The following is a 24,023-nucleotide window of genomic DNA, read 5'->3' as shown; positions in this document are numbered from 1 at the left end:
CACCGCCACCATGGGGCACTCTGTTCACAACGTTGACATCAGCAAACCGCTCGCCCACACGACGCCATACACGTGGTCTGCGGTTGTGAGGCCGGTTGGATGTACTGCTAAATTCTTTAAAACGACGTTGGAGGCGGCTTACGGTACATAAATTAACATTAAATTATCTGGCAACAGCTCCGGTGGACATTCCTGCAGTCACCATGCCAATTGCACACTCCCTCAAAACTTGAGACATCTGTGGCATTGTGTTGTGTGAAAAAACTGCACATTTTTTTATTGTCCCCAGCTCAAGGTATACCTGTGTAATGATCATGCTGTTTAATTCTTGATATGCCACACCTGTCAGGTGGATGGGTTATCTTGGCAAAGGAGAAAAGCTAATTAACAGGGATGTATATTATAATAATATATAATATGCCATTTAGCAGACGCTTTTATCCAAAGTGACTTACAGTGTAAACAAATTTGTGCACAAAATTTAAGAGAAATACGTTTTTTTTTGTGTATGGAACATTTCGGGTATCTTTTATTTCAGCCCATGACACATGGGACCAACACTTTACATGTTGTGTTTATATTTTTGTTCAGTGTAATATGCATCATGAAATATGATCTATGAAACTATGAAGGAGTGAAAGTCTAACTGTGAGTGACTGCAAAGCACGCTATTACAGTGAATTTAACTGATGCTAGATGATGGTTACCTACCAGTCGAGTGTTGACCACAGGGAAGATGAGGGCCAGTAAAGCACCGTTCAGCATATGGACCTGAAGCCTGCAGACAGAAAAAGCACAGATCACAAAATGTTTTGCATGTCAGCAATCAAGTTTTCAAGATAACGTTCAAAATACAGAAATACAGCCGGTATGATGCAAAAAGCAGCTTCATATTATGCTAAATGCATCATACTGGCTGCATTTCTGTATTTTAAAAGTTATATTTAGAAAACTTGATTGCTGACATGCAAAACATTTTGGGACTATATCAACAATGGACTAATGAAACAAATACCAAAAGATAGTTTTTGGGTGGAGTTTTCCTTTAACTCCATAATACCTCAAACCAAATAAGAGTTTGTTTAAGATTGGTGCATTTGGCTTGCAGCCAAACCATATGATACCATCTGCACCTGTCACTGTGCTAAGCTATAGAAACGTGCTACACTTGGGACTGGCGGTTTATGTGCCCTCTAAGCTCATCACTAAGCTAAGGATCCTGGGACTAAACACCTCCCTCTGCAACTGGATCCTGGACTTCCTGACGGGCCGCCCCCAGGTGGTAAGGGTAGGTAACAACACATCTGCCACACTGATCCTCAACACGGGGGCCCCTCAGGGGTGCGTGCTCAGTCCCCTCCTGTACTCTCTGTTCACCCATGACTGCATGGCCAGGCACGACTCCAACACCATCATTAAGTTTGCCGACGACACAACAGTGGTAGGCCTGATCACCGACAACGATGAGACAGCCTAAGGAGGAGGTCAGAGATCTGGCCGTGTGGTGCCAGGACAACAACCTCTCCCTCAACGTGACCAAGACAAAGGAGATGATTGTGGACTACAGGAAAAAAAAGAGGACTGAGCACGCCCCATTCTCATCGACGGGGCTGTAGTGGAACAGGTTGAGAGCTTCAAGTTCCTTGGTGTCCACATCACCAACGAACTATCATGGTCCAAACACACCAAGACAGTCGTGAAGAGGGCACGACAAAGCCTATTCCCCCTCAGGAGGCTAAAAGATTTGGCATGGGTCCTCAGATCCTCAAAAAATTCTACAGCTGCACCATCGAGAGCATCCTGACTGGTTGCATCACCGCCTGGTATGGCAACTGCTTGGCCTCTGACCGCAAGGCACTACAGAGGGTAGTGCGTACGGCCCAGTACATCACTGGGGCAAAGCTCCCTGCCATCCAGGACCTCTATACCAGGCGGTGTCAGAGGAAGGCCCTCAAAATTGTCAAAGACTCCAGCCACCCTAGTCATAGACTGTTCTCTCTGCTACCGTACGGCAAGCGGTACCGGAGTGCCAAGTCTAGGTCCAAAAGACTTCTCAACAGCTTCTACCCCCAAGCCATAAGACTCCTGAACAGCTAATCATGGCTACCCGGACTATTTGCACTGCCCCCACCCCATCCTTTTTACGCTGCTGCTACTCTGTTAAGTAAGTATTTATGCATAGTCACTTTAACTCTACCCACATGTACATATTACCTCAACTACCTCAACTAGCCGGTGCCCCCGCACATTGACTCTGCAACGGTACCCCCCTGTATATATAGCCTCCCTACTGTCACTTTATTTTACTGTATATATAGCCTCCCTACTGTCACTTTATTTTACTTCTGCTCTTTTTTTCTCAACACTTTTTTTGTTGTTGTTTTATTCTTACTTTTTTGTTTAAAATAAATGCACTGTTGGTTAAGGGCTGTAAGTAAGCATTTCACTGTAATGTCTGCACCTGTTGTATTCGGCGCATGTGACCAATAAAATTTGATTTGATTTGATTTGATTTATGTGATTACTGACCGTCTTCAGCACGACATCTGTGACGTGCCGTATTCCTGAAGCTTGTGTGTTACGTCACATTCCCTTTCCTCAGGGAACTGCGATTAGCCTACATATTCTTAGTCATTTTGTTTCTATGCAGACTCGTTCAGCTACATTTCAATTATCTTCTGACTGCATGGCAGAAGGACAAGGCTGGGCCCTGATTGAAACAGGGAGGGTTGTGGAGGTCACCATGGCTGAGCTCCAGCCCCAGTCCTCCTAATGAGAGTAGAGGCCAGAGAACAGGGCCCAGTGCCCAGGTGTCCTGCAGTGATCCCCACCTTGGGGTTCCTCCCCCTGTTATAAGACCCTACCCTACCAGAGCATGACATTTGAAACCAGTGCCATGCAAATTTAGTTTCATCATCTGGCGGTAAGGCCGAGGTTCCTTCTCAGGACATTTTATCATCACAGCCGAGGTGTGTAATGTTGCAAATAAGTGTTTTATTTTGGACAGTAATTTAAAAACATAAGTGCACTGTCATTATTTCAGCTCATGTTGAAAAAAAAGCTGGCATCATAGGAATCTCATGTTACAGTGTTTTGGCTTCCCCCTGTATGTTAGCTAGGCTATGGGATAGGGTTCAGGTTAAGGGAAGAGTTAGCTAACATTCTAAGTAGTTGCAAAGTAGCTAAAAAGTAGCAAATAGTTTAAGAGTTGCTAATTACCTAAAATGCTAAAGTTGTCCATGATGAGAATCGAACACCAACCTTTGGGTCGCTAGACGTTCACGTTATACACCCAACCATCCTGAAGTAACCTTCTGTCTTATGTAACCATACCAAACGTAACATATCATACTAATTTGAGTGTCTCGGATTTACTTTTACTATGTTACGTCTAGTTTATGAGACTGTTAAGGTGGGGTTGGGATTTCATGACAGTATGAGTGTGTAGAATGGAGGTACTCACCTAAAGATGACCATGGCTGTTTTACATGGCGGACAGGCCAGCAGGAAGATCTGTGGAAAAAGATGAAAGAACAAAATAACACTCATCAACAATGTTTTACTGATCTTGTGTTAAACTCCAAGCCTTGTCCTATACATGTTGCTGTAGAGCAGAGTTACCCAATGGGGGGGCAGGACCCTGCTGTAGAGCATACTGGATATGCTGTGGTGCTACACGAGTTATAAAAGATGCTTCAAAAAAGGTCATAGAATGATTTCAGTGACACCCACAGGGTGTATGTATGTATATAAATGAATAAATAAATAAAATATACACTACCGTTCAAAAGTTTGGGGTCACTTAGAAATGTCCTTGTTTTTGAAAGAAAAGCAATTTTTTTTGTCCATTAAAATAACATCAAATTGATCAGAAATACAGTGTAGACATTGTTAATGTTGTAAATGGCTATTGTAGCTGGAAACAGCTGATTTTTAATGGAATATCTACATAGGCGTACAGAGGCCCATTATCAGCAACCATCAGTCCTGTGTTGAAATGGCACGTTGTGTTTGCTAATCCAAGTTTATCATTTTAAAAAGGCTAATTGATCATTAGAAAACCCTTTTGCAATTATGTTAGCACAGCTTAAAACTGTTGTGCTGATTAAAGAAGCAATACAACTGGCCTTCTTGAGACTAGTTGAGTATCTGGAGCATCAGCAATTGTGGGTTCGATTACAGGCTCAAAATGGCCAGAAACAAATAACTTTCTTCTGAAACTCATCAATCTATTCTTGTTCTGAGAAATGAAGGCTTTTCTATGCGAGAAATTGCCAAGAAACTGAAGATCTCGTACAACGCTGTGTACTACTCCCTTCACAGAACAGCGCAAACTGGCTCTAACCAGAATAGAAAGAGGAGTAGGAGGCCCAGTGCACAACTGAGCAAGAGGACAAATACATTAGTGTCTAGTTTGAGAAACAGGTCCTCAACTGGCAGCTTCATTAAATAGTACCCGCAAAACACCAGTCTCAACGTCAACAGTGAAGAGGCGACTTCGGGATGCTGACCTTCTAGGCAGAGTTGCAAAGAAAAGGCCATATCTCAGACTGGCCAATAAAAAGAAAAGATTAAGATGGGCAAAAGAACACAGACACTGGACAGAGGAAGATTGGAAAAAAGTGTTATGGACAGACGAATCGAAGTTTGAGGTGTTCGGATCACAAAGAAGAACATTTGTGAGACGCAGACCAAATGAAAAGATGCTGGAGGAGTGCTTGATGCCATCTGTCAAGCATGGTGGAAGCAATGTGATGGTCTGGGGGTGCTTTGGTGGTGGTAAAGTGGGAGATTTGTACAGTGTAAAAGAGATCTTGAAGAAGGAAGGCTATCACTCCATTTTGCAACGCCATGCCATACCCTGTGGACGGCGCTTAATTGGAGCCAATTTCCTCCTACAACAGGACAATGACCCAAAGCACAGCTCCAAACTATGCAAGAACTATTTAGGGAAGAAGCAGTCAGCTGGTATTCTGTCTATAATGGAGTGGCCAGCACAGTCACCGGATCTCAACCCTATTGAGCTGTTGTGGGAGCAGCTTGACCGTATGGTACGTAAGAAGTGCCCATCAAGCCAATCCAACTTGTGGGAGTTGCTTCAGGAAGCATGGGGTGAAATCTCTTCAGATTACCTCAACAAATTGACAACTAGAATCCTAAAAGGTCTGCAAGGCTGTAATTGCTGCAAATGGAGGATTCTTTGACGAAACAAAGTTTGAAGGACACAATTATTATTTCAATTAAAAACCATTATTACTAACCTTGTCAATGACTACATTTCCTATTAATTTTGCTATATTTCCTATTCAAACTCATTTCATGTATGTTTTCATGGAAAACAAGGACATTTCTAAGTGACCCAAAACTTTTGAACGGTAGTGTATGTATATACACACACACATATATATATATACATACATACACAGTGTGGAGAACAAGTATTTGATACACTGCCGATTTTGCAGGTTTTCCTACTTACAAAGCATGTAGAGGTCTGTAATTTTTATCATAGGTACACTTCAACTGTGAGAGACGGAATCTAAAACAAAAATCCAGAAAATCACATTGTATGATTTTTAAGTACTTAATTTTGCATTTTATTGCATGACATAAGTATTTGATCACCTACCAACCAGTAAGAATTCCGGCTCTCACAGACCTGTTAGTTAGGACATCAGGGATAAAATTGTAGACCTGCACAAGGCTGGGATGGGCTACAGGACAATAGGCAAGCAGCTTGGTGAGAAGGCAATAACTGTTGGCGCAATTATTAGAAAATGGAAGAAGTTCAAGATGACGGTCAATCACCCTCTGTCTGGGGCTCCATGCAAGATCTCACCTCGTGGGGCATCAATGATTATGAGGAAGGTGAGGGATCAGCCCAGAACTACACGGCAGGACCTGGTCAATGACCTGAAGAGAGCTGGGACCACAGTCTCAAAGAAAACCATTAGTAACACACTACGCCAGGGTTCTTCAATTCAGGTCCTGGAGGGCCGAAACACCTCTGTTTTTCATCCTCTCCTTCTAATCAGGGGCTAATTCAGACCTGGGACACCAGGTGAGTGCAATTAACTACCAGGTAGAAATAAAAAACAGAAGTGTTTCGGCCCTCCAGGACCGGAATTGAAGAACCCTGCACTACGCCGTCATGGATTAAAATCCTGCAGCGCACGCAAGGTCCCCCTGCTCAAGCCAGCGCATGTCCAGGCCCGTCTGAAGTTTGCCAATGACCATCTGGATGATCCAGAGGAGGAATGGGAGAAGGTCATGTGGTCTGATGAGACAAAAATAGAGCTTTTTGGTCTAAACTCCACTCGCCGTGTTTGGAGGAAGAAGAATGATGAGTACAACCCCAAGAGCACCATCCCAACCGTGAAGCATGGAGGTGGAAACATCATTCTTTGGGGATGCTTTTCTGCAAAGGGGACAGGACGACTGCACCGTATTGAGGGGAGGATGGATGGGGCCATGTATCGCGAGATCTTGGCCAACAACCTCCTTCCTTAAGTAAGAGCATTGAAGATGGGTCGTGGCTGGGTCTTCCAGCATGACAACGACCCGAAACACACAGCCAGGGCAACTAAGGAGTGGCTCCGTAAGAAGCATCTCAAGGTCCTGGAGTGGCCTAGCCAGTCTCCAGACCTGAACCCAATAGAAAATCTTTGGAGGGAGCTGAAAGTCCGTATTGCCCAGCGACAGCCCCGAAACCTGAAGGATCTGGAGAAGGTCTGTATGGAGGAGTGGGCCAAAATCCCTGCTGCAGTGTGTGCAAACCTGGTCAAGACCTACAGGAAACGTATGATCTCTGTAATTGCAAACAAAGGTTTCTGTACCAAATATTAAGTTCTGCTTTTCTGATGTATCAAATACTTATTACTTACAAATCATACAATGTGATTTTCAGGATTTTTGTTTTAGATTCTGTCTCTCACAGTTGAAGTGTACCTATGATAAAAATTACAGAGCTCTACATGCTTTGTAAGTAGGAAAATCGGCAAAATCGGCAGTGCATCAAATACTTGTTCTCCCCACTGTGTGTGTGTGTGTGTGTGTGTGATATATATATATATATATATATATATATGAGACAGACTGTAATGTATACAAACAGTTTGACCTGAATAATGTAGTGAAAGCACATATTTTTTGGTGTTAACAGCATGATTAATGTGTTTGAAGCATATTGAAAGACGGGACATTTTTGTTGCAAGACTATTGATAATAAAATCTTAACTAATGTGTGCTGAGTGTGTGCACCAAGGGCCTACATATTTTAGTTGGATTTTTGGATCGAACCAACCTGACCTGTGGATGAGCAGGTCAGGCGAGTACACACACTAAATATACAAAAGCATGTGGACACCCCTTCAAATTAGTGGATTTGACCATTTCAGCCACACAACTGTAAGTGCTGTTATTGTGAAGTAGTAGCGTCTAGAAGTAACAACAGCTCAGCCGCGAAGAGGTAGGCCACACAAGCTCACAGAACGGGACCGCCGAGTGCTGAAGCACGTAACAATCTGTCCTCGGTTGCAACACTCACTACCGAGTTCCAAACTGCCTCTGGAAGCAATGTCCGCACAATAACTGTTCGTCAGGAGCTTCATGAAATGGGTTTCCATGGCCGAGCAGCTGCACACAAGCCAAAGATCACCATGCACAATGCCAAGTGTCGGCTGGAGTGGTGTAAAGCTTGCCACCATTGGACTCTGGAGCAGTGGAAACGCGTTTTCTGGAGTGATGAATCACGCTTCACCATCTGGCAGTCCGACGGACTAATCTGGGTTTGGCGGATGCCATGAGAACGCTACCTGCCCCAATGCATAGTGCCAACTGTAAAGTTTGGTGGAGGAGGAATAATGGTCTGGTACTGTTTTTCATGGTTCGGGCTAGGCCCCTTAGTTGCAGTGAAGGGAAATAACGCTAAAGCATACGATGATATTCTAGACGATTTTGTACTTCCAACTTTGTGGCAACAGTTTGGGGAAGGCCCTTTCCTGTTTCAGCATGACAATGCCCCCGTGCACAAAGCGAGGTCCATACAGAAATAGTTTGTCGAGATCAGTGTGGAAGAACTTGACTGGCCTGCACAGAGCCCTGACCTCAACCCCATCGAACACCTTTGGGATTAATTGGAACACCAGTTGCGAGCCAGGCCTAATCGCCCAACATCAGTGCCTAACCTCTAATGCTCATGGCTGAATGAAAGCAAGTCCCCGCAGCAATGTTCCAACATCTAGTGGAAAGCCATCCCAGAAGAGTGGAGGCTGTTATAGCAGGAAAGGTGGGACCAACTCCATAGTAATGCCCATGATTTTGGAATGATATATTCAAGGAGCAGGTGTCCACATACTATTGGTCATGTAGTGTATATTGGCTTCCTTCATGTGATGTGTTTGTCACTGATATTGACAGTGCAACTTCCAACTCTAATCTAATTATTACAATGTCAATTAAGTCAGGGAAGTTCTTACATGACTTATCGTCACAAAAGAACGATAACACAGACTTCCAAGCAAAGATACTTATCACCTTTTACATTACGGTAACTCTGCAATAAGATTGTTATTGCACCCACTCATACATGAGTCATTTAACTTGTAAACCGAGGTAGCTGAGCCCATAGAATTATACGTAGAACTGACTTATACAGTGGGGAAAAAAAGTATTTAGTCAGCCACCAATTGTGCAAGTTCTCCCACTTAAAAAGATGAGAGAGGCCTGTAATTTTCATCAAAGGTACACGTCAACTATGACAGACAAATTGAGAGGAAAAAATTCCAGAAAATCACATTGTAGGATTTTTTATGAATTTATTTGCAAATTATGGTGGAAAATAAGTATTTGGTCACCTACAAACAAGCAAGATGTCTGGCTCTCACAGACCTGTAACTTCTTTAAGAGGCTCCTCTGTCCTCCACTCGTTACCTGTATTAATGGCACCTGTTTGAACTTGTTATCAGTATAAAAGACACCTGTCCACAACCTCAAACAGTCACACTCCAAACTCCACTATGGCCAAGACCAAAGAGCTGTCAAAGGACACCAGAAACAAAATTGTAGACCTGCACCAGGCTGGGAAGACTGAATCTGCAATAGGTAAGCAGCTTGGTTTGAAGAAATCAACTGTGGGAGCAATTATTAGGAAATGGAAGACATACAAGACCACTGATAATCTCCCTCGATCTGGGGCTCCACGCAAGATCTCACCCCGTGGGGTCAAAATGATCACAAGAACGGTGAGCAAAAATCCCAGAACCACACGGGGGGACCTAGTGAATGACCTGCAGAGAGCTGGGACCAAAGTAACAAAGTCTACCATCAGTAACACACTACGCCGCCAGGGACTCAAATCCTGCAGTGCCAGACGTGTCCCCCTGCTTAAGCCAGTACATGTCCAGGCCCGTCTGAAGTTTGCTAGAGTGCATTTGGATGATCAAGAAGAGGATTGGGAGAATGTCATATGGTCAGATGAAACCAAAATATAACTTTTTGTTAAAAACTCAACTCGTCGTGTTTGGAGGACAAAGAATGCTGAGTTGCATCCAAAGAACACTATACCTACTGTGAAGCATGGTGGTGGAAACATCATGCTTTGGGGCAGTTTTTCTGCAAAGGGACCAGGACGACTGATCTGTGTAAAGGAAAGAATGAATGGGGCCATGTATCGTGAGATTTTGAGTGAAAACCTCCTTCCATCAGCAAGGGCATTGAAGATGAAACGTGGCTGGGTCTTTCAGCATGACAATGATCCCAAACAAACCACCCGGGCAACGAAGGAGTGGCTTCGTAAGAAGCATTTCAAGGTCCTGGAGTGGCCTAGCCAGTCTCCAGATCTCAACCCCATAGAAAATCTTTGGAGGGAGTTGAAAGTCTGTGTTGCCCAGCGACAGCCCCAAAACATCACTGCTCTAGAGGATATCTGCATGGAGGAATGGGCCAAAATACCAGCAACAGTGTGTGAAAACCTTGTGAGAAAACCTTGTGAAGACTTACAGAAAACGTTTGACCCGTGTCATTGCCAACAAAGGGTATATAACAAAGTATTGAGAAACTTTTGTTATTGACCAAAATCTTATTTTCCACCATAATTTGCAAATAAATTCATTAGAAATCCTACAATGGGATTTTCTGGAATTTTTTTCTTCTCATTTTGTCTGTCATAGTCGACGTGTACCTATGATGAAAATTACAGGCCTCTCTCATCTTGTTAAGTGGGAGAACTTGCACAATTGGTGGCTGACTAAATACTTTTTTCCCCCCACTGTACGAGCTCTGTGTCTGAGACCTGCAGTACTGTCCTGTCCTGACTAAATCCATTCATCCCAGGTTGACTGAGGAAGACGAGGATAGGCTATTGAAGGCTAGTACTACATGGAGAGAAAAGACCCTGCGTAGTGCGTACCCTAGTTTGAGTTTTTATTTTCCTCCAGTGAAAAGAAGTGTGCAGATGAGGACCACCTGTCCTTCCACACATTTCCTGATAGAGCCAGAGAAGGAGCAGGCTAATTACAGCCTGTGGGCTAAAGTGGAGCAGCAGGAGGACCTCTCCCAGCCAGTTTGTCAGCAGGAGTAATGATCCCACATGACGTGAGACACAAAGTTGAACAGGATTTGATTTGGAATGTTAAGTAATGGGATGCCATCAGCAACTCCTTCCACTCTGCTCCATTCTAATGTGTTCTAAGCAGCCTGAGATAACCACAAGAAAAAGAGCATCTATTCACCAGCTCCCATTAGGTCTGGGCGGTATGCCGTATTTTACGATATAGTGGTATTGCCCGGTTTGGGTTTTTACGTTACATTCTAGAACGTTATTTTGAATGATAATACCAGTGATGGTGTAGACCCTAAATCATTATGTTGTTTGTGCAACAGTATCTTCTAAATCAAAGAGGAATACACGAAGCATGAATATGTTCGCTACATGATGTAGCTAAGAGAAAACATTCAATGTAGCCATTGATTATAGGGTCCCCTAGGAAACACTTACCACTTTGGTTCCTACCCTGTCACAACAACTCCTCCTGGCATTTTCATGCGTTGTCATGTCAAACAACACTGTATTCAAAGTGCACACTATTATATCCTAACTATAGAATTAGAATAATCATTCTATTTCCATGATTCCAACAGTTCACCCAAGTGTTTTGCTCTAAATCGCAAGTCAAATTCCAATTGCAACATTTGGTTAAAAATAAGGCCTAGATTATTTGCCCATATCGTGCAGCCCTATGTGGCAGTGTGGAAATGACCTCAAATGAGTGCAGGAAATGAAGAAATTGATGAAAATGCTGAAAATTGAACAGTATAAAACAAATCAGAATGGAGAAAGACCCATTGAAATCACTTTGAATGTATGTGCTGCCACCCTAGTGTCACGCACTACTCAAAGCAAATTTAGAATTGTTATTATTCAAAAACATAAAATACCAACAAATACCATTTAAATGTTGTAAAATACTGTGATATGATATTTTGGCCATATCGCCCAGCCCAGCCCTAGCTCCCATGTCTCCATGCAGTAGACCAACACTCTGCATGTATAATGGCTGCAGAATTTATTTTAATTGCTTCACCACAAGAATGAGAATAAAGTGAATACTTAAACCCTTCTAAACTGCAATTAATTGCATAGGCTACTAACCCAAAGCAGATGCCCTCTAAAATATTATTCAATCTCTCAAGCATTTCAAAAACACATCCAGACAAACATTTCCTGTGGCACAATAGTGGCTCCGGGCAGAGAGGTGGGCACTGGGCAGGCAGCTCTGTGGCTGGAGCAGGATGAGTGTGAGAAGCGGCCTATCCTTCCTGAGGGACAGAACTTATTCCTGTCCGACTGTGGAGCGTGGGAGCACCGGGTTCAGGGGGCTAGCTCTGGCCTTGACAGACCAAGATAACCATGAGAATGACACATCTGCCTGAATGACACAATGTCCTCTGAGCATTACAAAACAGAAACACTACTAGCAGTCCAGCACAATACTCACTAATATGAAGTAGGCTTGAATATTTTTACAAATGTTCCATCCCGAGAATAAATCACTTTCTCCTGGGTAACCCGGTATTTCCCGCCAAAACCGGAAGTGTCATTCAAAAGGATATAAATAGGCCTCCGTCTGGATTTGATTAGAGTTTTGATCAAAAATTCAAGCCTGATGCTACCTGAGCCATACATTAAATACATTTTATGAGCCCTACATTAAAAATACATTTAATGAGCCCAAGCCAAAAAAATCCCAAATGATTGGGTGCTTTTGATATACAGTACCAGTGATTAGCACTACAAGTTTAGATACCTGGCTAGACTATCTAAAAATTGTTAGCTGACATGGCTAATTGAGTGACTGTCAGTGTCTGACATAAGAGAAAACCTGCAGAATGTATTCTGGTGTATTCTACTATTCTTACTCTCAATAGTTTCTCACTCAAATACCCTCAAATAAAAAGGTGACATTCTGTACTGTAGCCTCATATGAAACATTTGATCTCAAGTATAGGGCCAAATGTAAAAAAAAGTTGCTTCACTGTCCCCAAAAACAATATACAGGGGAGTGTAAATTAGGGTTTTGCTAGGCTTGGGTGGTATCCAGATTTTCATATCGTCATACTGTCCTCCTCTCATCCCGGGATTTACGGTATTACCGGCATAGCACACATGGGGGGCGCTAAAAACGCAATACCATTAGACATCTACCAGAATTCAAAAAAGAATTTGCACAAATTAATAACGAAATCACATAGACGCTGTTAGCTAAATGCTAATGACCGAAAACGAACATAAACTAATTGCAAAGACAGGCAAATCCAGTTTATAAAAGTTATACAAGCATAGCTAGTAGTTAACGAATGTCATTTTTGGTGAGTGGGGATATTTACAAGCGAAAGTGAATGAGAGAAATTGTGGAAATGAACAATGTTGTGATGCTGCTGTTCCTTCAGAAAAGCAAACATAATTTTGTATATATAGTGCATCTGATGGCAAACATTTAGTAGTAAATTGCATACAAGTGTAAGGTCATCACCTCATGTGCGTCGCACAACATAGACTCACAGATAGATATAGAACGCTATGGACTCACCAGCTCCCACTTTCTCCCATTGTACTATTTACAAACAAACACGTGAGACTGGCACAACCGTTCTGGGAAACTACACGGTAAGCTTCATAATGTAAAATACTGTGACAGGTGAAATGAAGAACGCAAACTGATTTTTCTCCTAACGTATTGCACAAGTTGACCGAATGTAGTAACTTAAAACATTTTTACAAATATTCAAATTTATAGAAATTCTTCAAAGAAATACTTTTGGCAGTATTGAAAAACCATCCTGTGGCTTTTACCAAATACCCTGGTATACCGTATACCGCCCAATCCTAGATTTTGCCATACAAATTGTCGGGTTCTCACTGGTATGGTATCTACAGTAGTGGCGTGTGGGTAAAAACACAGGGGAAGCCAAAAACAAAATGTGATAATTGCTTTGTTTGCTCTATAACCTGTTAGTTCATATGCCTTGCCACCGTGCTATATAGGCCTAAGGCCGAGACAATAAGAAGACACAGTGGCAGAATAAATTCAACCACACCTTTGTTTCATTACAAAACCGGAGAGCAACATCTGTCCAATGAAGTCCACAAAACATATTGCATGTAACAAACAGTTACATTGCCTACAGCATGGTCAAGCAAGGTAATGTGTCGGACATTTTCGGACTACTAATTTAGATTTAGAACCACGGAGAGTTACCGCAAGTCGCAAAGAAAACAGGAGCTGCCTCCACTATTCCAGCACCATTTCAACATCTACTCATCTATGCTAAGTCTAATACAGTAACAACTAAAAGATACCAAAAACGATTTAGTCCAGTAAAGCTAAATATGATGTGGCTATCCATGGTATTGATTTCTGTGTGTGTGCGTGCAAGTAGAAAAAACATGTTGACTCACCCTATTTGTAGAGTAGTAATGCCATCCTCCTCTTTCATGTTGCCTAAACTGTCTGTACTGTCATACAGTACACACTTCTCGTTTTTGTTGTCCTGGGCTACCTGGCTAACATGATTGGTCGCTAGCCTTAACAAACTATAGTTTTGGCAAGTCGGTTAGGACATCTACTTTGTGCATGACACAAGTAATTTTTCCAACAATTGTTTACAGACAGATTATTTCCCTTATAATTCACTGTATCACAATTCCAGTGGGTCAGAAGTTTACATACACTAAGTTGACTGTGCCTTTAAACATATGTTTTCATTACACTGACTGACTAGTATGACAACAATGTCTTACCGCTACAGTGAGGGAAAAAAGTATTTGATCCCCTGCTGATTTTGTACGTTTGCCCACTGACAAAGACATGATCAGTCTATAATTTTAATGGTAGGTTTATTTGAACAGTGAGAGACAGAATAACAACAAAAAAATCCAGAAAAACGCATGTCAAAAATGTTATAAATTGATTTGCATTTTAATGAGGGAAATAAGTATTTGACCCCTCTGCAAAACATGACTTTGGCAATCACAGAGGTCAGACGTTTCTTGTAGTTGGCCACCAGGTTTGCACACATCTCAGGAGGGATTTTGTCCCACTCTCCTCTTTGCAGATCCAAGTCATTAAGGTTTCGAGCCTGACGTTTGGCAACTCGAACCTTCAGCTCCCTCCACAGATTTTCTATGGCATTAAGGTCTGGAGACTGGCTAGGCCACTCCAGGACCTTAATGTGCTTCTTCTTGAGCCACTCCTTTGTTGCCTTGGCTGTGTGTTTTGGGTCATTGTCATGCTGGAATACACATCCACGACCCATTTTCAATGCCCTGGCTGAGGGAAGGAGGTTCTCACCCAAGATTTGACGGTACGTGGCGCCGTCCATCGTCTCTTTGATGCGGTGAAGTTGTCCTGTCCCCTTAGCAGAAAAACACCCCCAAAGCATAATGTTTCCACCTCCATGTTTGACGGTGGGGATGGTGTTCTTGGGGTCATAGGCAGCATTCCTCCTCCTCCAAACACGGCGAGTTGAGTTGATGCCAAAGAGCTCGATTTTGGTCTCATCTGACCACAACACTTTCACCCAGTTCTCCTCTGAATCATTCAGATGTTCATTGGCAAACTTCAGACAGGCCTGTATGTGCTTTCTTGAGCAGGTGGACCTTGCGGGCGCTGCAGGATTTCAGTCCTTCACGGCGTAGTGTGTTACCAATTGTTTTCTTGGTGACTATGGTCCCAGCTGCCTTGAGATCATTGACAAGATCCTCCCGTGTAGTTCTGGGCTGATTCCTCACCGTTCTCATGATCATTGCAACTCCACGAGGTGAGATCTTGCATGGAGCCCCAGGCCGAGGGAGATTGACAGTTATTTTGTGTTTCTTCCATTTGCGAATAATCGCACCAACTGTTGTCACCTTCTCACCAAGCTGCTTGGCGATGGTCTTGTAGCCCATTCCAGCCTTGTGTAGGTCTACAATCTTGTCCCTGACATCCTTGGAGAGCTCTTTGGTCTTGGCCATGGTGGAGAGTTTGGAATCTGATTGATTGATTGCTTCTGTGGACAGGTGTCTTTTATACAGGTAACAAGCTGAGATTAGGAGCACTCCTTTAAGAGTGTGCTCCTAATCTCAGCTCGTTACCTGTATTAAAGACACCTGGGAGCCAGAAATCTTTCTGATTGAGAGGGGGTCAAATACTTATTTCCCTCATTAAAATGCAAATCAATTTATAACATTTTTGACATGCGTTTTTCTGGATTTTTTTGTTATTCTGTCTCTCACTGTTCAAATAAACCTACCATTAAATTATAGACTGGTCATTTCTTTGTCAGTGGGCAAACGTACAAAATCAGCAGGGGATCAAATACTTTTTTCCCTCACTGTATACTTCGGCTAAGTTGCATGTTTAGTTTGACGGAAATTAACATCCGACTGTGAAAGATGCCACAGGACATCATCATGTGTTTATCTTGTAGTGGGCGTAATCGTGTGTGTGTGTGTTACATTGCTGTGCATGGTTAAAAGTGTGATGCAAATGACTCCAGATGAGGAGGGGTGTTGCTGGCAGGATGCTTGACTTTTCGTTGTTAATTAAGTGGTAAAAACAGCTGGGTTGTAGTAGGAAAGAATGTTCCGTTCTCCACTAAGGAACATCAAAGCCCTGTCCTTCACACCTGCTTCGACCCAGGCTGATGCAGAGGGGAAGAAGGCCAAGCATTTGTCATTGGTCTTCCTGACTGGCACTGTCCCACTCTCATACTGACAACACTGGAACTCAGTTGCCCTGGCTGTAGGTACCTAACCCCATAGGCCTCTCTGGTACTCACCTCTGCAAGTCTGCATAGCTCATAAAAGACAGCTAACTATACAGTTCAACCATGGAGCACACCTCCCCACCCCTAATGAAAACATACATTTTGTTGTTGCTGCATTTATTCTATAGCATACTACACCGCAGACAAATACATCGTTCCTTTCCATGTAAAACCCCCAACTAACTCAAAAATAATGTTCACAGCAGCAGCTCATCTTTGTCCACAGACTGACCAGATGCCAGACGGATACTGATGAGGGGCCACAGAACAGACCTGTAATTCTAAACCCCCTGGGCCCGGTTTCCCAAAATCATCTTAAAGCTAAGTTCATCATTAGAACCTTTGCAGGAGAATTGTCAAATCTCCAAGCAGTTTCCCAAAACCATAGTTATTAACGTTGCACTTGAAAACCCTCGTAATCTAGAACAGCTAAGTGTGTCGTTATCCAGATAGCCATACCTTCATTCCGACCTTGTGCCATACTGGGATATTCGGTCATACCGGCACTGAACACAAGGGCCGCTGTTTTGAAACCCCACTGATACTCTGTAATTCTAAGGTTAGCAATGCTAACAAGTACACGTAAAATCACAGAGAATGCTAACTAAATGCTAACAAGTCCATTGCAAACATTTTATAGTGTCCGACCTAAACTATACAAGTAATTAAAAAAAAAATACTACTCACAGTTTGCTGCACGCACAAAACAAATATTACACAGCAAGGCTTTTCGATCCAGGAGGGGATCCTCTGCTGTTCCCAAGCCAATGCTGTATTTTGTAAGAAGCTAACCACATAGTTAGATAGCCAATTAGCTACTAAATTAGCAAACCAAATGCACAACTCCAGAGCATTTAGTACATTTGAAACAGTTAACTTAATAGTTAGAAGAAATCTAGCTAGCAAACATTTAGTTGTGAATTCCATACTGTAATTAGATTACAGTGAGTGACTCACAAGGCTCCGGTCTCTTGTTGTTGTGTGCTTGTAAACAAAAACCACTTGACTGGGGATTACCGGTACATTTCATAATGAAAAATGTGACAGGTGAAATGAAGAACGCAATCTTCCTTATCTCCTAACGTATTGCACAAGTTGACTGCAGGTATTTACTAAAAAATGTTGACTGTACTGAATAACAATCCCGTGGCTTTTTCCAAATACCCAGGTATACACGGTATAACTTCCAAATCTATGATTTAGTTCATTTGTATTGGGTAAGCATGAGAATAAGACACCTCAATATTTGCAGCCATATACGTTTGGATTGAACAGTATAAAGCAAATCAGAATGGAGAAAGACCCATTGAAATCACTTATAATGTATGCGTTGCCACCAATGTTCACTCAAAAAATTGTTTGGCACTGAGCAAATTTCTGGTCTGAGGCTTTACCCGCTTTAAGTTACAGTTTTAACAGTTGCCAAGCAGGGTACTGTGGCTATTTGATCATAATGTAGGCCTACCAGAGTGGCCTACCATCAAAAATAATGGAGAAAATGCATCCCATAGCATTTTAACATGGAAATAGCTGTTCAATCATTCAGTCTACAGAAGCAGCCAATGTGTGGTGTTCAATGTAGGCCTACATTACATGAGACTTTTGAAAAATACATGCAGGGCTTGCCATTAACCTCTTAATGATCAGACACTTTTTTTCAATTTTGGCCTAAAATGACATACCCAAATCTAACTGCCTGTAGCTCAGGACCTGAAGCAAGGATATGCGTATTCTTGATACCATTTGAAAGGAAACACTTTGAAGTTTGTGGAAATGTGAAATTAATGTAGGAGAATAACACATTAGATCTGGTAAAACATAATACAAACAAAAAAACATACGTTTTCTATTTATTTTTTTGTTCCATCATCTTTGAAATGCAAGAGAAAGGCCACAATATAATATTGCAGTTCAGATGCAGTTTCAGATTGATTCAGTGAAGCATTGCAATACTGGACTATTTTGTTTCAAGTCTGCCCAAATGTGCCGAATTGGTCAATTGATACATTTTCAAGTACATAACTATATAGAGAACATACAAAAATTATATGGTAATATAAAATGTAAATTTACACACTCCCAGGAATGTCATACATGATGGATCAATAGCTTATACACTAACTTTGACACATCTAGATGGCCGGGCGGGGTGGGTGTGGAGCCAGAGACAGCAGCGGTTCAAACTGTAGAACCCAGTTCCTACATTTGAATATAACCATTTATTTCATCAAACAAAACTATGCTACATTTTATCTCTGGGACCCTTAGGATGACAAATCAGAGCAAGATTACTGAATGTAAGTACATTATTTACCTTCAGAGGTGAATGTATCAAACCAGTTGCCTTGATAAGTTTTTTGTTGTTGTGCACTCTCCTCAAACAATAGCATTTTTTCACTGTAATAGCTACTGTAAATTGGACAGTGCAGTTAGATTAACAAGAATTTAAGCTTTCTGCACATATAAGACATGTCTATGTCCTGGAAAGTTTGCTGTTACTTACAACTGTCATGCTAATCACATTAGCACACGTTAGCTCAACCATCCCGTATACGGGACACCAATCCCGCAGAAGTTAACCTGTTTATCCACTTGTCCTTCAGACAAGGAGGTGACTGAAAATGTTGTGTAGTTTGATGCAAGAAACCACTTTTCAAAATAAACTGCATTATTATTCCCATACCATTATTACAAAGAATCAGACAAATTATGCTACCCTTTGCCTATTGGCTACTTAGCTTATTCAAGCCTGTCTCAAAATACAACACTTTAAGACAAAAAAAAGCTCTTGACTTATTTTTCTAAAATGTCTAGAAATGTACACGTTTAGTGCTCTTGCAGGAAGCAATCACTCCCCTATTGCTGACTACAAATGATATATAACTGGGCTAATAACTCACTAACTAGCAAAGGATAACAACAACATGTGCACACATGGCTACACACAGCTCTCGCTTTGATCTCAAAACAAGTGCATCTACTCACGACCGCTCATGCTGTAAATACAGTCCAGTTCAAAGTAAAATGGCACAGATCCATTATTGGCAATGGTCTATTTGCAAATATCTTGCATAGACCGTTTTGTTTCTGTATGTTGCATTGAAAGTGGCTAATATTGCATTGATTCGATCACAATTGCCACAGTAAAGGGAAACTTTGATAGTGTTAACTAACAGGGAAATCTATAGAAAGTTGAGTGAAGTTCAACCTCGTGCTTCTCTCCGTGGGCTGATATTTCTTCTGCACAGCAATCTTGGGGCTACTGCTCGCCCGCAGCTTAGAGGGAACGTTGGTTACCACCCTAGGGTCATGAACTACTCATAAAGCATATTTAGAACTTCTATTAATCAAAAACATAAAATGTGAAAAATATTGTGATATGATATTTTGGCCATATCGCCCAGCCCTACACCAAATACAAAAGCCAGCCAGCCATATATCATGAGTTAGATTATGAAGTTATTATTTGATAAATGCATCGAAGATAAAGAAATTGAGCTAGCTAACTTGCAGATTTATAGGAGCCGGGGAGAACTATGTCTTACTCCTTATTTACCAGACAAATATTGGTTAAGTGCAAACAAGCTAGATAAACGGTCAAACCCTTTGCAGCCTGTGAAAAGGTGTTTTCATATACAGCCGTCAACAGAGTGACTGATTGCAGAGATATGACTGTTGGTGATCAGCATTTAATCAGATGTGCTCAAATGTTAAAGATTAGACTGCACGGACTTCGTTTGATGTAAATGCTTATTTTTTTAAACACTGGAGGAGGTACAACGCCTATTAAAAATGTTGAAAAACAAATATGAAAGAAATGTGTACATGCAACAAGTAAGTTCGTACCACCCTTTCTGTCAACCTGGACTCAGGGGTAGACGTAACATAGTAAATGTAAATCTGTCTCCCTCCATTTAGTATGATATGTTACGTTTCGTATGGTATGTATTCATGTGTGGATATCGATCATCCATTTCATATGATATGTACAACTTACAATTCTTACAATATGTTATGAATTTGTAAAATGTATAATATGTTGCGAATTCCATTTTGTTGTGGCTAATCTGAGCTAGGTGGCTAACGTTAGCTAGGTAGATAACGTTAACTAGGGTTAGGGGTAATGTTCCCTTCCCTCTAAGGGACTGCCGCGCAGAAGAAATATCAGCCTGCGCAGAGAAGCACGAGATTGAACATCACTAAACTTTTTAGTTTTCCCCATTAGTTAACACTATCAACGTTTTTCCCTCTACTGTGCGAATTGTGATCGAATCAACGCAATATTAGCCACTTTCAATGCAACATACCGAATCAAAACGAACTATGCAAGAGATTTTCTTGTAGGGATAGCGTATTGGAGTACAATTCTATTGCATTGATAGGCACGACTCAGGCCCATACATTTAACAGAACGGTGCGCCATAATCAATCTGAGCTGCAGTATCCCTATATGCAAATAGACCATTGCCATATATGGATCTGTGCCGTTCACTTTGAACTGGATTGTGTTTACACCATGCGTGGTCGCGGGTAGATGCACTTGTTTTGAAATCAAAGCTAGTAAGTGAGTTATTAGCCTAGTTATAGCTCATTTCTAGTCAGCAATGGGGGAGTGGTTGCTTCCTACAAGAGCACAAAACGTGTGCATTTCTAACCATCTTTGAAAAGCAAGTCAGGTAAAGAGCTTTTTTTTCTGTCTTAAAAGGGGTGTTGTATTTTGGAGACATGCTTGAATAAGCTAAGTAGCCAATTGGCAGACTGTAGCACAATTTGTCTGATTCTCTGTAATAATGGTATGGGAATAATAATATATTTTATAAAGTGGTTTCTTGCTTCAAACAACATTTTCAGTCACCTCCTTGTCTGAAGGACAAGTGGATAAACAGGTTAATGTCAATTCCGACATGTATTTTTTTCTCCAAAATCTCATGGAACGTAGGCCTACATTGAACACCACACATTGGCTGCCACTGTAGGCTGATTGATAGAACAGCCATGTAAAAATGTTATGGGATGCATTTTCTCCATTGTTTTTTATGGTAGGCCACTGATAGGCTACATGATGATCAAATAGCCACAGTAACCTACTTGGCCACTGTTATAACTAACTTAAAGCGGGTGCAGCCTCAGTGTTCACAGTAAACGTGCGCCAGAAGTTGCACAGAATTTTCACAAAGTTAAGTTTGCACTCAGCAGACCTGAAATTTGCTCAGTGCCGAAAATAATTAGATGGAACATTGGTTAGGGGTTAAGGTTAGGGTTCGAGTTAAGGTTTGTTGTAGGAAGGGTTAGCTAACATGCTAAGTAGTTGCAAAGTAGCTAAATTGTTAAAGTTGCCCGTGATGAAATTCGAACACGCAACCTTTGGGTTTCTAGACGTTTGCGTTAAATGCCCACCCATCCCCATCCACCCTCCTGTCTCGGATTTACATTTACTATGTTACGTCTAGTCTATGAGACAAGGCTGTTTACGTTTACACTTTGGATGTCCTTGGGCTTCAGTGCCCAATAAACATACTTTCTTTATGACTGCAATATTGTCCTAACATGCCCTTTTTCTGATCAATGATCTGAAACTGGTAACATTGCATATTACATGATTCGACATTATCCTCTCACAGTTAAATTGAGTGGGATTAAATTAGACAATTACAGTGCAGTGCACCCGTTTGGGAAGAGGGATACTCATGCATGACATTACAACAGATGAGCCCTGCCTCCTCAACACCCTCTGTGTTGAGTGCTCTCCAAATGTTGTTGGCTGTGGTTCAGTATATGCACACACACCTCATGGACACACTGAGGCCGACTGAACAAACCGCTAGTCAAGCTACCCTCCATTTCTCTCGCTCTATTCCATTTCTTCACCATGTGTATCTAGTTTAATCCCCTCTTCGCCTTCAGGACTCCCTTAAAGTTTAGGCTACATCAATATAACTCAAGAAAAAGTGAGTGAGCCTAGTGAATTGGTTTCACATGTCAGATTGTGCTTGCAGCTTTCACTGGTTAAGGAATATTTCATCCTAGTAAGACATATTCCTTTGATTTTACAATTTCCCCCCATCACTAATGCTGATTATGATCTTTCTGGATGCCACTGAAAGTAAACAAAGGGTCGGTTGTAATTAAACTACATAATGTATTGCCATATCCACATGAAAAATTGTCATAAATCTACATACAATTGGCTAGTTAAAATTCGAGTGGGTGAGCGTTCTCCAGTCCAGATGGTGAGCTATGTATGCTAAACCTAGATGGTGAGTGAAAACACATGGTAGAACATTTCTACTTAATGCTAGACACGATGGTAAGCCTAGGCAAAACTGTTTTGCATAGAGGCAGATAAAATGCTTACTTAGTGGATAATGTGCTGAAACAGACAATGGACAGAATCTTCGTACATAGCGTTAGTCTCTACACAGAAATTATCAATGCACATTCAACACTAAAAAAGTAGTAAATGTAAAATGTAAGTTAAAATGTAAACTTGAGAGATTAAAAAGACAAAAGCAATTTAAAGTACGTTTAAATCTTGTGTGAATACCATGCATTTTTGCAGAAATTGTTGCTGCTACTATGCCCGGCCTTATCAATCTTACCTGCACCATGGTCATAACATGACACGGATTCAGTAGGTATATCACCGTCTTGGTGGCGAATTTGAATCCGACCTCTACTCCAAACGTCATACACAGAGCAACCAGCAACAGGTTCTTGCCGAAACTGTCCTGTTTCGTCCTTTGCCCATCTTTCGCGATCTCTTTGAGTTCTTTACAAATGTTGATTTTTCTCAGTGCGACGACAACTTGTACGATGGAAATCAGAACCATGACAAAACTCTCGCTGATACGTTGTTGCGGTGCAAGAAAGGCGGCACATTCTGGGCCCCCGTTGCCTTCAAACTTTGGGTCAACGCCGCCATACAACCAGTCTAAAAGACTGTAAATATTATATGTAGACATATTCCTCTTCTCGTGTTGGAAAAGGTACGAACAAGACGGAATAAAAGACAGTACACTGACTTCTTGTTGAAACATGAACTGCAGTATTTCACCTCGGCAGTAATCTATATAAAGCAGAGGCAGAAATGTATCCACCAAAGCTGCCACCGCCTCCTATTCTTGACAGGTAGTAGTAGTAGCAGCAAATCAGCTAGCTACCCAGCTAGCTTGTTGCGTGGACTGGAACTCGGTGGCCGACAGTGCCAGCGCGAGACCAAATTCCAGTGTTGGAGTATCTAGCGAACTATAGCTGCTTCTCATTAATATGGAAACGTGGACATTCAAATGATAGCTGCGATTAGCTAACAGCATGTCTTGGCCAAGTCACCAATTTTCAGTGGAAATTAGCTAACTGCAAGCAATTAACGTTGTTCTCTAAAACGTCCAGCTGTAGTTCTTCCGTTGCTATATCTCACCAAGAGAGGTCATTTTCAGCACCCAGTTGCACGATGTCACAAGCCAGCAGAACCGCAAATATTTTACATCGATCCAACACGAGAGTGTAGAGGTAGCTAGCTTTTTTAAGTTAGCTAGCTACTGTATCTAACTAACTGGTTACATTACAACTAATGTGATTTAACGTGCGTCGCAAGATACAGTTCTTGCTGCAACGATATTTGATATTAAAGAATGTTATAGCTTTGTTCACAAAACGAGTCTAGCTCTTTACATCCAGTTCCTCCTAAACCATTTCAATTTTCGTCTCTACACACT

The 24,023-nt window shown here is 41.7% G+C and overlaps 1 protein-coding gene across 1 annotated transcript in view; it reads right to left on the bottom strand.

The window, feature by feature from the left end:
- The window catches only part of LOC121579471 (transmembrane protein 164-like), a 46,824-nt gene extending 22,801 nt beyond the window's left edge, over window positions 1–24,023 (bottom strand). The window contains exons 1-3 of the mRNA XM_041894072.2: window positions 22,908–24,023; window positions 3,464–3,513; window positions 712–778 (exon numbers count right to left, since the gene is read on the bottom strand). Of these exons, the coding sequence (XP_041750006.1) occupies window positions 712–778; window positions 3,464–3,513; window positions 22,908–23,345 (555 nt within the window). The 5' untranslated portion in view covers window positions 23,346–24,023. The remainder of the gene's footprint in view (window positions 1–711; window positions 779–3,463; window positions 3,514–22,907) is intronic.

The sequence above is a fragment of the Coregonus clupeaformis genome, chromosome 13 (genome assembly GCF_020615455.1).
Source record: "Coregonus clupeaformis isolate EN_2021a chromosome 13, ASM2061545v1, whole genome shotgun sequence".
Classification (NCBI taxonomy): domain Eukaryota; kingdom Metazoa; phylum Chordata; class Actinopteri; order Salmoniformes; family Salmonidae; genus Coregonus; species Coregonus clupeaformis.
This window is presented reverse-complemented; position numbering and strand designations above follow the sequence as displayed.